This window comes from Trichosurus vulpecula, chromosome 1 (genome assembly GCF_011100635.1).
Source record: "Trichosurus vulpecula isolate mTriVul1 chromosome 1, mTriVul1.pri, whole genome shotgun sequence".
Lineage (NCBI taxonomy): Eukaryota > Metazoa > Chordata > Mammalia > Diprotodontia > Phalangeridae > Trichosurus > Trichosurus vulpecula.
Window position 1 is genome coordinate 281919810 of NC_050573.1, and position 16942 is coordinate 281936751.

A 16942-nucleotide genomic window follows, 5' to 3' on the forward strand; every position below is an offset into this window, starting at 1 on the left:
CTTTACATATTGATCTCATCAATTCCCGTGGATTTAATTACTATCTCTATGCTGATGATTCTTAAATCTACCCATCCTTCCCAAACTCCATGCTGACCTCCAACCTCAAATTTCCCGCTGCCTTTCAGACATCATAAATTAGATGTCCAATAGACATCTTAAACTCCATTTACCCAAAATGACTTATTATCTTTCCCCCTGAGTCCTCTTCCCCACTACCTTCCCTATTACTTTACAGGGATGTATGGGGTGTTCAAGGAGGACCAGCACCTCTGGCTTGTGGAGCCCTTTTCAGAGCTACTCATCCACCTTTGGCATCTACCTGGCACTCAACTTTCACCTGTGGCTCCACAAAGCTGTAGCATGTCTAGCGGCAGACAAGCTAAATCAGGTTGAGGGTAATTGATGGTCCTCAAACCCATCGATGAGTTAGAGGGCTGTCTACCCCACTTATATGAAGATTTCCCCTGGAGAAATGGATAGATGAGAATAATTTGTTTCAATGACAATAAAGGCAGCTGAAGCAGGTACTGTGGACCCTTAGAGTTTAGTTGGACACTAGGGTCATTCGCTGCATTTGGACCATCACCAGTTGTCTTGACTTTTGTCTTTGGATTTCCATGACTATGGAGGAGGGAGAGAGTTTGATGACTTTGTGCAACTCTGCCTCACTTAAATCCAATTTACACATGAATCAAGACATTACCCAGTGATGTCATTGACTCTTCTTCAAAAATGAAGGACAGAACAACAACAAAGGGCAATACCAGTCTCTCAGTCCCTCAGGCTTAAAAATTCCTCACTATCTTTCACCCCTCATATCTGATCTGTGGTCAAGGTCTGGGGATTTCACCTTTACAACATCTCTCGAATATGCCCACTTCTCTCCTCTGCCATTTCCACCACTCTAGTGCAGACCTCTCATCACCTCATATCTGACTTATTGCAATAGCCTGCTGGTAGGTCTGCCTGTCTTAAATCTTCCCCTGTTTCAATCCATTCTCTATTTAGCCACTAAAGTTATTTTCCTAAAGCATATGTCCAATCATGTCACATGCACTCCAGTGGGGGCCATCTCCAGTTGTCCTGGTGAATATCAGGACCATTGGACCCAGATGACTTTGGAGGAGAAAGTGAGGCTGGTGACCTTGCACAGCCCTCCCTCACTCAAATCAAAGTCAACTGCAAGTCATGTCATCATTTCCCTGATGTCATGGTTCTCTTTGAGAACAAAGGACAAACACAACTCTAGTGACTTCCTATTGCTTTCAAGAGCAAATACAAAATGCTCTGTCATTCAAAGCCCTTCATAACGTAGCCCCTTCCTACCTTTCCAGTCTTCTTATACCTTATTCATTAGAACATGCTCAGTGACACTGGTCCCTTGACTGTTCCACAAACAAGATACTCCATCTCTCTGCTTCAGGTATTTTCTCTGGCTGTCTCCCAAGCCAGGAATGCTCTCCTTCCTCTGGCTCAACTGACCTCCCTGGCTTCCCTTAAATCTCAACTAAAATCCCACCTTCTATAGGAAGCCTTCCCTAACCCCTCTTAATTCTAGTGTCTTTTCTCTGTTATTTATTTACTATGTTATTTGTTTCTATCCTGTATATAGCTCTCTCTTTTTCTCTGTCTCTCTCTGTCTCTGTCTCTCTCTGTATCTCTGTATATGTGTATATATATATATATGTATATATATATATATATAGGATACATATATATATATGTATATATATGTATATACATACATATTGTCTCCCCACTAGATTGTAAGCTCCTTGAGGGCAGGGACTATCTTCTGCCTCTTCTTGTATTCCCAACACTTAGCTCAGTGCCTGACACATAATGGGTCCTTAGTAAACGTTTATTGATTGATCAAATTGAACAAGGAAATTAAATTGGAGAAGAGTAACAGAATAGGTATCAAAGGAGAGACTATCATGTCAGGGAAAGCTCACCAGATTGGGAGTCAAATTAGATTCAAGCCAATAGTTTTGTTACCTATCAAATGTGTGACCTTGATCGAGTCACTTTGTCTTAGTTTCTGCATAAGGAAAATGATAGGATTTGAACTAGAATCTCTGTAAAATCTCCTCTAATTCTGACATACTGTGATCCTCAACTTGGACAAAAGAGTAAGAGCTCTGTCTCCCTATTTGGAGACTTTCGAAGCACCACTTTCTGGCAGCATAGATATCATTAGTCATACGAAATTCAACTATCTTTTTGTATTAGAAAGAATTCCATTTACGGATATTTTTTATGCAATTTGAAGTTTAAGAAAGGAAAAATACTGAATATTAGTGAAAGTTTTCTACTGATTATTCCCATACATACAAGAACAAGTAGTTGACACTATTTTAAACTTTTATCTGATCTTCACTTTTTTGGGAATATCTTTATGTAATGTCTCTAATTGTAAACCATCCCTTCCCCACCCCACTTCCCTAATCCCCCTCCCCCTTGCACCATCTCCAGGGGGCCACATGTGCTCTAAGCTCAATTCCATGAATGTTCCATGGGATGTCAGAGCACCTCAGGGCAGAGGGGGAAGGAGGTTTGTGATTACGGCAATTAGATGTTCATTTCTTAGAGACTACTTCAGAATTATAGAATGTCAGCATTGGAAAGAATGAATTTTCTTTACAACATCCCTGACAGATGGTTATCAAGTCCCTGCTTAATCATCTCCAGTGATGGGCCCTCAGTCCCTTGTAGAGCAGCCTATTCTATTTTTTACCATTTTGAACGCTTGCAAAACTCTTCTTTATGAGAAAATAAGATCTGCCTGCTGGAGACCTCCACTCATTGACTCTGCTCTCTGAAATTACACAGAACAAAACAAATCTCTTTCATATGTTTGAAGGTTTTCATACATCTGAAAACAGCTATTCTGTCATGCCTACATCTTCTATTCTCTAGGCTAAATACATCCAGTTGCTTCAATCCTTCTTCATGTCAATAAGTTCTACTATTTATCAATACATTATACTATTTGTTCTAGTGCTGGGCTCTTGCAGGTCAGGAACTCTGCGTTCTAGCCAGAGCTAGCTCTGATAATAATCTGTTTGGGGAAAGGTCATTGAACCTCACAATGTTCCTGTTTCTTGTTCATATAATAAACTGTTCTAATGGTCCCTGGCAGAAGACATTTTTGGGAAGATTGACAGATGAGCTACCTACCAGAAAACCACAATGATGAAGTAATTTAGAGAGCTGGCTAGTGAGTCAATGTAGTGTATTGGAAAGAAAACTGGATTTGGGAATCAGGTGACATTAGTTCTAAACCTGGCTCGGCTGCTAAGTTCCCGTGTGACTTGGGACAAGTTTCTTAACCTCTTTGGTTAACCTTGACTCATTTGTAAAATGAGGGGTTTGGTCTCTAAGGTTCTTCCAGCACTTAGCTCTAAGTTCTATGATTCTGTGGGTCAGTGTATGACCCTGAGAAATCCATTGTTCATGAAGTTCTTGAGCGTGAATGGGGGGGAGGGTGGTTCTTGGTGGTCTATGCTATGATCTAAACATGGGTAGGAGTTGAAGCCCAATAGCTTCTGGGTCTCCCTGGGGCCTTCATGAAAACCAAGAATTGAACTCTGTGACATCACAATATCCAGAGCATGGCTCTCTCTCTACTCATGAGAAGAGTGGGGGTTAGTAGGAGTTTCAGCTATTGGTAGACTACAGGTGTGACTCTACCAGAGGAAGTTCGAAGGCACTAGCGAGCCATGCCATCCGACAGGGTGAGTGATTTCTCTTAAGTCCACAACAGAAATGCCAGGTATTTAAAGGAAGAGGAGGAAAAGAGTTAAACATTCAAATCATTCTCTGAAGGCTGAGCAACCATTAGAATCATAGGACCCTATTCAACTGGCAATCAAGATACTTAAATATAACATAAGGTCTTCTGAGTAAATGGAAAAAAAGGACAAGCCCATAAACCTACATGGAACTATCCACATAAGGCTTTGGAAGGAGATACCCCAAAATATGATTGAGTTGTCTCCCCAAAGTAGGCCAAACAACTTCATTGGAGATTGGCCATTAAGCAGAACTTCCATTAGGCAGAACCCTGCCCCCCCCACCCCCCAGTCAAAGGATGGAGAGAGGTGGTAAAATATAAAATTTTGGTTAGATAACTGGAAACATGCAAAAAGTACATGTTACCCTAGAGGCCACATTTACATAGCACTTTCATGTTTACAAAATACAGTTCATAGATCATCTCACTTGATCCTCACAAAAGCCCCATAAACCAAGTGCTGTAATTACGCCCATTTTACAGATGAGGAAACTGAGGCTCAGAGAAGTTAAATGATTTTGCCCAGGGGCATACAGTTAATATGTGTCTGAGATAGGTTTCAAGCCCAGGTCTTCCTGAGTCCAAGTTCAGTGCTCTGATCTTTACACCAGGTTGCCTCTATGATGCTGAAGTAGTTTTACCTTGCTGCCTAACCAGTCACTCTTCTCAGTAGGGTTAGGGGTATGTGTGTGTGTGTGTGTGTGTGTGTGTGTGTGTGTGTGTGTGTGTGTGTGTTTTAAATAGGTCCTTCCCAGAATGGCTGGAAAGATGAGAGGAAAAAAGGAAAAAAAAGCAATTATTTAAATAAAGTATAATATCAGAAGGTAGCCCGAGAGACATATGAAGGTAGATGAATAAACCTGAATGCACATTAGCTGCAAAGAATAGTTCTAAAGATCTCATTTAGAAATGACAAGGTTAAAAAGCCAAAGGTCACCCCTAGAAACTTCAGGAGAGAAGAGCTTAATTGTTAGCTTGGAAGGTCACAAGAACGGGCATTTAGCTGGACCCATCCAGAGTTTCTCCTTTAAGAAACTCCTGCCAATGAAATCATCATTCAGGATGCACACAATTCTGTTTTCTTACCCTGCCTTGGGGTTTTGGCTTCCAAAGTATTTGTTTCTTCCTGGAGTCTTGTGGCACTGAAAGGAGCCGAGTGACGGCAAAGGGCTGTTCTGTTTACCAAGCAGGGAGGGAATGCTTGGCCTGTGCCAGGTCCTGACTCATCTCTGTTTGGAATCCTTGAGGGTTAAGGTGGACAGCGCTTCTGATGTGCTAGAGCCCCCGGAGGAGGACTGTCAGGCTGCTCCATCACTCACAGATTAGCTCCAAGGATTAGCTTTTATTGTAATGTTCACTCCTTGGAGCACAGACAGCTCCCAGCCAGCATTCTGACAGGTAGATTACTTAGCCCTCCTGGACCCCAAGGGCAAAAGTGCCTAGAAAAAAAAGGTTAATTTCCATCTGTAGGAGCAAATTTTTAAGTCTTTGGCCTTAAGCAACTCTGTGAACAAATATATCAAGATAATAAGGCTAATACTCTCCAAGGAGGTAAATATATACAGAGGGCCAGATAGAAATAAGATACTTATGTACGTTAGCTTTATAGCCTACATCCAACTTTCACTCAAGGAATACAGCACTATTTTCACAACTACCTCATTTATGTCTCCTCTCCACAGTGCCTAGAAATAAGAATCTCATTTAAAAAACAAACAAAAACTTTTCAGGATGAGTTTTAAATTTAATGATTGACAACTGAGCTGACTTCAGACAAGATTCATAAGACACCCTGAATGGAATGTTTTAACTCTCTTCTGTCTATGTTTATGGATTACATAGATTTTTTTAACTGTTGTATTAGTCACATACCACAGAACTTGAGACCTGGAAGGGAACTAGGAAATATCTAAGTCCCTTCATTTACAGCCTCTTCATTTGAAGATGAAGAAGCTGAGGCCTAGGGAGGTTCAGGGGCTTGCCCTGGGTCACACAGATAGCTAGATGGAGCAAGAACCAGAGACCCTCAACTCTGAAGGAGTCCATGATGCTTTCACTACCCCACAGGGAGTATTCATTATGGGATGAATTTACTGAGTCACATTTGATCTAGTGTAGTACTTTCAATGCAAAGGAGATTTAAATTTAAGATAAAGTAGATTCACTTATTAGCTATGAAGGTGATAAATAGCAAATACAGGTACTTCTATGTAGGTCATCAGATCATAGATAAAAGGGATCTTAGAGTCACTGGGTCCAACTCCTTCATTTTATAGATTAGAAAATCAATGCACAAAGAGGTTGAGCAGCAACTAAGTTAGTTATGTGGAGCAGTGGATGGAGTGCTAGGCCTGGAGTCAAGCATACTCATCTTTCCCAGTTCAAATCTGGCCTCAGTCACTTACTGGCTATGGGACCAAGGGCAAGTCACTTAACCCTCTTTTCCTCATTTCCTCATCTATAAGATGAGCTGGAGAAGGAAGTGGCAAACCACTCCAACATCTTTGCCAAAAAAAAACAAAACAAAACCTAAATGGGGTCACAAAGAACGGACACAACTGAAACAACTCAACAACAAAAAACAACAAGAAAAACAAATTCTGTAGCTGAGATGAAATCTGAACCCTCATCTGCTTGACTACAAGTGTAGTACCCTAGTATCAATCTGTCAGGCAGATTTTAAAAGTTATCTAAAAGAAGCTCTTCTACTCAAAATAACCTGTTTGTTCTCAAGGACAAAGAGACTGTGGACAAGTCACTTGACTTCTACGTCTCAGTTCCTTCATCTATAAAATAAGTGCATTGGACTAGATGGAAAGAAAGAAACATGCATTTATTAAGCAACCACGGTGTGCCAGGTACTGTGCTAAACACTTTGCAAATATCTCATTTGATCCTTACAAAAACCCTGGGAGGTAGGTACTATTATTACCGTGATTTTACAGCTGAGGAAACTGAGGCAAACAGGAGTTAAATGACTTGCTCAGGGTCACCCACTTTGTAAGTTTCTAAGGCAGAATTTGAACTGAGATCCTCCTGACTCCAGGCCTAGAAATCCCTTTACTATGCCAGCTAGCTGCCATAGATCTCTCCCTGGCTTAGGATTCTATGGCTCCAGCCATCATAGGGATCCGAGGAGAAGAGGTGCCTCTCAAACCATTAACTATGATGAAAAAACATAACAATGATACTCAAATGGATCTGAAATCTTATCAGTTTGGAAGCCCTCTGCAATGATGCAATTTGTAAACCAGCCATGCCTACCCATCTTGTTCATGTCTTTCAATAAATTCACCATGAAGGGTTCACTCAACATGCTGCAGGCCTTCCTTGACTTTTTCTGATGTTGCAAGGACCCTGTAGAACATTCTGGTTGAATCTCTGTCATCCTTTGCCTTTTACACATGACCAACCCATTTCTCTTCCTATCATGTAATTCCTTGGTAACGTCATTTACTTTTGTTCTTCCACAAAATTCTTCATTGATTACGTGTTGTGATCTGCTCACACCTACCATGTGCCTCTCTACTCCCCTCTATGTGATATTCATTTTGCATTCTTTGGGCCTTTGCTTTCATGGGAATCTTGGGGTCATTAAAGGAGCCTTGCCATCCTCTGAAGATGATCTGGCCTGCTCTCTTTTGTCTGTCCAGCTCTGGACCAAACTCATAATCTACCTGTATTATCCAAGTAAACTAAATTCCAGGAGCTCTATAATCTGTAATTGTAAATATAAAACAAAAAGCACCAAGAAGTAAACTCTAGATCTAAGCAAAGAATTCTTTCTTAGTAGGATGGAAGGTTCTAGGATTGACATTTTAAAATAATGATAATTAATAGATCTTCTGGGTTCTCAGGATCAAGAACAATGCTGCCCCAGAATGGGCAGGATAATAATGGCATATGACATTTATGTAAAACTTTTAAGACAGCTCTCTAACATTATAAATTACGAAGAAAATGCCAATATGTATTTATAGAAGAAATTTCTCACTGGTAGCTCCCTTCACCAACAAAATCACAGATCCAATACAAAAAAGACAGATATGCATAGTGCTTTATATACAACATCTCATTTGAACCTCTCAGAAACCTAATAGAGTAGGTATTGTTTTTGAATTATAGGTATCGAATTATAGGTATTGTTACTTCCATTTTACAGATGAGGAAACTGAGATTCAGGGAAATTAAGTGTTAAATGACGGGAGGAATCTGAATCTGAGCCTTCATGACTCCCTGCTCTCTCCATTGTGATATTCTGCCTCTCAGTAGTTACTATTCACTCAAAAAGGCTCTCTGCCATGAATACACAGAACATGATCCTTTATGATCTTTCAATCATTAAACTTTCAATAGAGTTAAACATTATTTGTACACATATACACATGTACGTATATATGTATAATATATGAGTATGAGTAAATATATGCTCACATTTTACCAGGCAGTGTGGGGCTATAACACCCATCCACAGTAAGTGACCTACCCACATTACCTAACATATCTCTGTCATTCTGCTACCCTGACTAACTCCTCCCTGCAATGATCTCTTTCTTATTTTAAATTTCTTTAAGTAGCATCTTACATATGGCTTTAGAAATGTTCAATGAGATGACTCCATGTAAAAAAAATCATAGCATCATACATTTTTAGACTAAAAGAGATAATTAATCCTTTCCCTCATTCTGATGAAGTTCAAAGAGGTTAAATCCAAGGTCACCTCCGGAGCTCTTGGCAAAACTGAGATTGGAACTTCTGTCTCCTGGTCCAGGGCTCCTTCCATTCTGCCACACTACTTCAAGGAGAGGTTATCTCCCAGGGGCCCTGCTCTGGGCTCCCAGGAAACCACTCCCATCACTGTTACTTGCCTGTTCTCTTTCAGGCTTCCACAGGGGTTCCACAGAACCATAGCCACCACAAGTATAAAGAGCAACCCAATAACTGGGACACATCCAACCACTATCTCAGTACTCCAAAACGCCATACTTTCCTTTAGTCTACAGATCCTGCTGACTATGCCATTTTTGTAACAACAATACTGCTAGCAGCTGCTGTAGGGGGGTGTAAGACTCAACAAGACCAGCAATAAGAGCTGCCAGCACAGTTTCTTTGATCTGCTCTTCTAAGGAAAGCAACTTTAAGGGGTTTACAATGTCACTTTAATTAAACATGCATAGATCATTCACTTAGCTGAGGGGAAAAGCCAGCACCCTGAACTTCAGAGCAAATACAAATAGAAATTACAAACAGAAAATATCAACAGATCAAATAACATGATTCAACAGACAGGCTTTGTCTGATCAAGACCTCACATACATAGTTAACAAAAAGAGAAGCACCAGCATCTGGGTTTTCTTCAAAGCCAGGGGGCTCTTAACAACGGCTACCCAGAGACTCCAAAATACTCTTCCAGTGAGTGAGATCCCCAAACAAAATGCTAACCTCTGAGTTTATATACCCTGTTCAGAGTCAAAGGGCATCACAAACATGCTACGCAAACCCATGTAAACTAGGCTTTCCTTTGAGGTAAGCAGGTCATCAAAGACTCCCAATTTAATCAAAGAAACAAAGGCCACACTCATCAAAGGCACTTGATTACATAAGTGCTTCAAAAGAGAAAACAGTAAAAACGTCCCACCCTGCTTAACCTCACAGGGATGTATTTCTGAGACTTCTTTGAAGCTTTCTGATAGGGCTTTCTAAACTACTGATTGCTTTATAAAGGGCAAGGCAGTCTCTTCAAGTATATCTTGTTTCCATGACTAGTTTATAAGCTGTTCCAAAACAGGTACTGTGTCTTCTCCAGTTATTACCCATATTGCCCAACACAATCAATGTATAATTAATGTTCATTGAAGCAGAACAAGTGCAAGCTAGCATGAGCCCAGAGTTGAACGACTGAAGGAAATCAGGCTATCCTTATCTGTGGTGCTCCTCATTTCAAGATCATAGAATCACAGAAGAGACACAGAGGTCAGCCAATCCAATCTGATCAGGAATCTTCTTGGCAACATCCTTGTCAAGTGGTCATCCACTTGGTGACCCCTAGCAAAGGGGAACCTACTACTTCCCAAGATAATCCATTTCATTTTTTAATAATTCAAATTAATCATTAGGAAGTTTTTCCATACATTGAGTTTAAGACTCTCTGCAGCTTCCTTCCATTGCTTCTGATTCTGCCTTGTGGGGCCAACCAGAAAACAAAACAAAACTAAACTAAACCCCAAACCAAAAAAAGAGTCCCTTTTGCACATGACAGCCCTTTAAATAATTTAAGATAGAAGGATCACATTTTCCATCCCTTTTCTTGTACATATCAGTGATTGAGGTGAACATCTTGCAAGTTGATAGTTTTTTTTTAAAAACCTACTACAAGGCTTTGTAATATATATTGTATGATGTATACATTGCATGCAACAGAAGGTACTTCCATATGTTTTTGGTTTTCCAGACAGATCCTATTTGGAAAAAAATTTTTTTCAAAGGTTGCCAAGAAGTAAGAACCCTCATTCATGGCACACAGTTTAAACACACTGCTGTAATATTTTTCAGCTTTAGCATTCATTTCAAAAATTGTGTAATCAGTTGAGCAATTTCTTCACATCCTATGGTATTAAACTGTTGGAATGATTGCAAAAGTGGACAAAGATGGGATTTATTTTCAGACTCTCTAGTTGAGGTTGAGAACTTTCAAATCCCTCTCTCCCTCAGGCCAAAGAAGTTTTTGAAAGTTTCCCTTCTATTGGGAAGAGGCAGACTTTGTACAAAACAGCCATGGAGAGGAAGAAAGAACCCACCACCCCACTCCCACCCAAATTGTCTTCCCAGATGCCCTGAGGTTATTTAGTCCTAGTGACTCTAGTGAATTTCCAGTTTATCATTTCTGCCTCCTGAGGCCTTGGTGATCCTAGCTACAAAATCTTTCCCTCCTCAGACTCTGCCCCACCTCCACCCAAACTCCCACCCACTCATCCAGAGCTTGTGCAATGAAGCCTAGGTCACAAACTGGGCCTGTGAAGGCTGAAAAGAGGTGGAGCCTCAGGCCTGTCTACATTATCCCAGGTGGAGTCAACAAATGCAAAGCTGAAATTTTCCTGCTGGCCCTTTCCCGTACGTCTTGTGAGTATCTGCACAAGGAATAAGTTACTCTCTGACTAAAGAGAGCAAGTTTAGCCACAGACACAATTGGGAAGTGGCTACTTGGCTACTTAGAATTCCATCATATGGCATGGAGTCTCATCTCTCCTTCTATTAAAGTTATTGTTCTTGTGCCACATTCTCTCAGCACCTGCTCTCCATTGATGACAAAGGAGCATCATTAATGCTAGGAAAGACAGACCTTCATTGGTGAGTCATCAGAGGAGGTTCTTTTGGTTGAAACTGAGGGAAGAAGGCTTTTGGCATCTCTCAAGTCATACTTACTCTATTCATCTGAAAAGGCCAACTTTGTCAATGAAGTTTTTATCTTTTTTGGGCAGCTCATCAGCCTAGGCATTTTTTTTTGTTCTTGAGTTGTTTCAGTTGTGTCCGATTCTTCATGACCCCATTTGGGGTTTTCTTGGCAAAGATCCTGGAGTGGTTTGCCATTTCTTTCTGCAGTTCATTTTATAGGTGGGGAAACTGAGGCAAACAGGGTTAAGGGACTTGCCTAGGGTCACAAAGCCAGCAAGGCAGGCACAATTTATTGCAATAGCACCTCTATCTCCTTTAACGATCTTCAGGACTGAGTGGTGGGAAAAAATATTTTTATTGCCTTTTCTCTCCCTGTCCAAAGAGAAGGGTCCCCCTAATGAAATCATGGACAAAGATTCAAGTATATTTTACATTTAAATGAAATAAACTGTTCACAATAAAATTTATATTTTGTCATCCAATTCATATTCTCTCATCCAGCCACCACTCTTCATAAACCAAAGACCTAACATATACAGTGACTATCCAAAGGGAAACAGATATTGAGCCCAATTCCATGGCAATTAATACTTTAGAAAGGGTGTATCCAAATTTTCCTTTCAAATATTTTAATAGTTACAGAATCATGGAACCTCGGTATTAGAAGGAACCTCAGGGACTAAGCCACAGGTGAATAAGGTTGCCCCACACTGTATCTTGACCATCTATCACTAAGCCTTTGTTTGAAGACCTCCAGTGAAAGGGAACTCATTGCTTCCTAAAGTAGCCTATGTCCCTTTTGGATAATTCTCAAAACAGGACAGTTTTTCCTTATCTATATAAAACCTAAATTTACCTCTTGGAAACTGCCTCCCTGGGTCCAAGCAGTAAAAGGCTCATAGTTTAATCTGATATTCTTCTATCAATGCTATATGGCTGCCAATTGTGGAAAAACACTATCTCCAAAAAACAGCAAAAATTTGTGGGCCACTCAAACCAAGGAGATAAATGTTGGGTGTCAGTGGGCTGCAGTATATTTCCAACAAAGTATTAGATTCCAGCAATTGACTAGGAGTGTATGACCAGAAAAGGCGATAGGCCAGTCAAGTAGCAAGAAGGAAGAATAGCAGTCTGAAAGCCTGTGTGCTCCCCAGGTACCTATATTATATTGAAAATCTTAAAGGAATGCCCTTAGTGTATTGGATGGTGTCCATATGGAGGATTTGTAAGAAAACATGGACAAGAGCTGCATAGGATGAAAAGGCATGGATTGATTGAAACGTACACTCAAAATAATTACTAAATATAAGAAGAAAAATGTTCCTATTGTGATTCCAGTTCCTGTGTGTTCCAGTCAAGCTTCATTTCACTCCCTCATTGAACAGAAACAACTCCCTGGTGGACTTCACCTTTTTATGCCCACAACTCCTGCCCTAGGGCCCAGCTGTCCAGATTGATGGTTGCCTTAGTCTTCCTTTACATCTGGGCCCTGATAGAGCCATCCTGCACTTTAGTCCTTAGTTAATTCTTCACCAGTCCATTCATGGGTACCTCCCTCCTCCCACTACAATTTTCAAACCACAATCAAATCATCTCTACTATTGTTCCTGGAAATAATACCACAATTTCCCCCTTTATGGTTTTAATCATCATTTCTACAACTTCCCAAATCAAAATATTTCTCCCTGGCTACCACTCCATGATATGTACTACCTTCCCCTATGAGACTACAAACTCCTTGAAGTCAACATTGTCTTCATTTTTTGTACATGTATCCCTGGGATTAGCACAGTCCTTGACACATAGTAAGGGATTAATAGATGCTTTTGCATGTGTTCATTCATTTAAAAATGTTCAATTGTAACTGGTTTTTTGGGTTATGCTAAAAAATAACATATTATCTCATATTGTATTTTTCCTTTCAAAATATGAGTATACCTAGCCTAAAATAATTAATTGGTCCTGTGAAAATGGATCTGGAGAAACAATACAACAAAGGGCAGCTAGTTTCATAATACCAAGATGAGTTTGAGGTGTCTATGGGATATACAGGTCAAGGTATCCAAAAGGCAGCTTAATGCAATACACTAGCTCCAGAGAGACCGGAGATGGATATATTGAATTGCAAATCATTTGCAGAGAGGTTGATTATAACATGGGTTCAACAAGTGAGACAAAGAGGAACCAGGACAGAGTCATGGGAAGAAGGGAGGAGACATCAATGGTCAGTGGGCATGATATGGATGAAAAACCAGCAAAGGAAGCTGAGGAGCAGTTGAAGAGAACAAGCAGATGCCAGTGTCCCAAAAAACCAGAGAGGAAAGTGAATCTGGTAGGAAGTGATTAACAGTGTCAAATGCTGCAGAGAAGGCAAGTGGAATAAGGACTGAGAAAAGACTCTTACATTCATCAATTGAAGGATCATTGCAAACTTTGGAGAGACCAGTTTCAGCTGAATGGTAGGACAGAAGCCAAATTGCAGAGGGCTTATTTCCTACCTTTGAATTATCCCAGAGGTGTGCTGGTAAATGTTTAACAACTTGTTCTCTGGTTAGAAAAAAATTACCCTTGAAATACTTTAAAGTTTAATCTGAATTATTACCATTTTTCCCATTACTTTCTTAAGTCTAGATAATTAACAAAACAATCATCCATGCCCTTATTGGTAATGTTTGCCAATGTCCAAGGTATACATGCTCATAATGAAAATTTAACAACAATTTAACAATCAACTCTCTGTAGCCAACAAACAGCACACCCCTGGGATATGCCCTACAAGTGGACCTGTGCTCAACCTGACAAAGGTTCTGCGGATGTTAATATAGATGAAGCTGCCCTCAGCTTGACCTAGCTTTTGGGGGAAGGAGGACCTACTAATATATCTGATAAACAGGAAATAAAGTGACATATCTTCTGCACTTCTATTCCTTTCGAAGGTACATTTAGTATCATAGGTTCATAAATTCATCAAGGGCCTTAGAGATCATATAGTCCACTCCCTAATCTTTTTAAGATGAGGAAGCTAAGGCCAGAAGAGGTGAAATTACAAAACTGAGATTTTAATCTTTGTCTTTTGACTCTAAATCTAGTTCTTTTTCCATGAGATCGTGATTGCTTTCTAAATAGGAAATTTTTGAAAAGTATTACATGTAAGAAGCTTTGGGTTGCAGATGGCATGATCTTAGTCTCATGTGTAGTAGAAGCAGCATTGGATTTTGAGGATGAAGACCCTACGTTCAAATCCTAGCCTTGCCAGTTACTACTGGCATGACCTTATTTCTTTGGGCCTCGGGTTTGTCATCTGTAAAATGAAGTGCTAGGTTCCTTCCAGGTATGAACCCTATAGTTTTCTTAAGGTGACAAAATAAACCTGTTTTTCCCCTGGTCTCCTAAGGATGTATTTAACATATGCTACCAGGTCAGAGGAAAACCTAAGTTTATTCCGTAAGAAAATGATTTCATAAGGCCTTGCACATGGATCTTGAGGCTTTGGTGGTACAAGAGCCCTGCCCTTCTTCAGATCAGAGCTAGACTACTTATTTAGAGCAAGCTAGGTAGTTGTCCAGATAGCAGGCCGCTGAAGAGAATTCTGGTGGGGCTTCCAGAGGGTGAGACTTGCAAACAGCCTATTTCACCATATAAAATTTAAAATGTACTTCGAATTAAGCTATTTTTCTGTTTCCCAGGTGATTTAACAATATTTCCAGGGGAAACAATTATAGATTTTTTCCACTGACTTTTCCTAGCCTCTTAAAATCCTTCTGAGTGCGTTACTCTTTCCACCTCGTCTTGCTACACTGAGACAGCCTAGTTCCATGGGTGAAACACCAGATTTAGCTTCAGAAGACCTGGGTCTGAACCAGAGTTCTGCTGTTTCAATCAGTGAACCAACAAATACGTATTAATCACCTATTATGTGCCAGGCACTGTGCTAGGCGTTGGGGATTTAGAAATAGAAATGAAATAATTCCTGCCCTCCCCTTTATCAGAGAGACATATATGCAAAATATATTTTAAACTAGTTTAAACAATGAAATGTTTTCTCAGAAACTTAACATTGAACATCAATGCAAACCAATAACCTTGCTAATAACTATTTATATTTTAATTATTTCATAGAAAGCCTTTCCAGAATCCATGTATTGCTCATATTTGTCAATCAATTGCATTACAATATTCCGTTATATTAATGTTTCATGATTTATTTAACCGTTGCCTTGTCATTGGGTATTTAGCTTTCTTTCTTTTTTTGTTCTTTGTTTTCATAAATATTTCTGCCATGAAAATCCTTTAAAACTCAAGAGATAACCCTTTTTAAAATTTCTGATAATACGTTTGTTGTATATTCCCACACAATGGTAATTATTAAATCAAAAATTATGATCATTTCTGTAACTTGTACTAATTCTACCAGATTTGCTCTCCCAAAAGCTTCTAAAAAGTTTAATTTCACCACTACTTAATGAATTCACCTGTTTTTCCATATCCCTGCTAGTCTTGAATTATGTTGCTTTTAATTATCTTTGCCAACTTCATGGGATCAAGATAGTTCCTCAAAGCTATGTTGATTTGCTTCTCTGATTAATGGTAGAATACTAGATTTTTCAAGTGATTATTAGTAATCGATGCTTCCTCTTTTGAGAATTGTTCATCGTCCTTGAATATTTATCAGTTGTAGACTAGCAATTACTGCTGGGACTTTTAAGCAGTTCCTTATGTATTATAGATATCAAGTTTCAAGATCCTCTCTATTCTATTGAAGTCTTCCCCAATTTTAAATATCTTGAAAAGCAATCCCTGGATGCTTTTTAAATTGTGTGACCCCCCCCCCACAGCCTTCAATGTGTATATTTGGTAAGATGCAGATATCATTTCTAATTTCATCTTCCTAAGTGCTATGTTCAATTTTCGCACAGCATCATTAACTCAGGTCTGGGACACAAATGGTAGTGATTTTACTGTCAGTATTGATGGGAATACGTAATTAGTGGAATGTTGGCAGATCTGTTGCATTTCATGTTTATTTGTTAACTCCTTCCAGTTTCACCTAAGTGTACTTTCGGAGTGAGCTGGGCTAATTTGGTTCTTCTGAAAAGCTTTCCATTGATTTGTTTCCCTCTCTACTTCTTTGTGCTGTTTTTTAAGGAAAAGTTGCTTATAGATGGCTTCTAAGGTTCCTTCCAGCTCTAGTGCTAGGATCTTCAACCATTTTATTTTGAATGTTTTGCAAATGAGTTTATAGTCTAAATATTAATGTTGACCTTGGCTGTCATTTTTCTCTGCTTGGCAATGAGATCTGTATTTGTGAGTGAAAGTGAGTTCTTGGCTGGTTTGGTCTTCTCATAGACTAATTTTATATCAATCAAAATTATCTAAGAAATGCTAATAATCAGTCAATATCTTAAATTGTATCTATTTCCCATTTGTTGGAGTCAACAATTTACTTAAATAGGTCAGGTTGGAGATACTATAATTGCATGCAATGACTTTTCATATTTAATCTTTCTCCTGATCTTTACTCTAATGCATGATGATAATGATTATACATAGGTAGCTAATTCTGAAATGATTCCTACATCAATAATCAGTCATTGCCTGTCTGCTAAACCAATCTAATCAAATAAACATTTATTACATGCCTACTATGTGCCAGGCACTGTGTTGAGGGATGGATTATACTAATAAGGAGAAGATTCCTGCCCTCAAGGAGCATAGAATCTAAAGGTGGAGAGATCACACAAAAGAGGGAAG

The 16942-nt window shown here is 39.5% G+C and overlaps 1 protein-coding gene across 2 annotated transcripts in view; it reads left to right on the forward strand.

Annotated features, from left to right (window-relative positions):
• The first annotated feature begins 3499 nt into the window (after nucleotides 1-3499).
• The window catches only part of DNAJC5B (DnaJ heat shock protein family (Hsp40) member C5 beta), a 113180-nt gene continuing 99737 nt past the window's right edge, over nucleotides 3500-16942 (forward strand). The window contains exon 1 of one of the 2 annotated variants that reach the window (XM_036742178.1): nucleotides 3500-3740. In XM_036742178.1, coding sequence (XP_036598073.1) covers nucleotides 3726-3740 — 15 coding nt within the window. In that variant the 5' untranslated portion in view covers nucleotides 3500-3725. The remainder of the gene's footprint in view (nucleotides 3741-16942) is intronic. The other variant, XM_036742179.1, reaches the window with a different exon arrangement.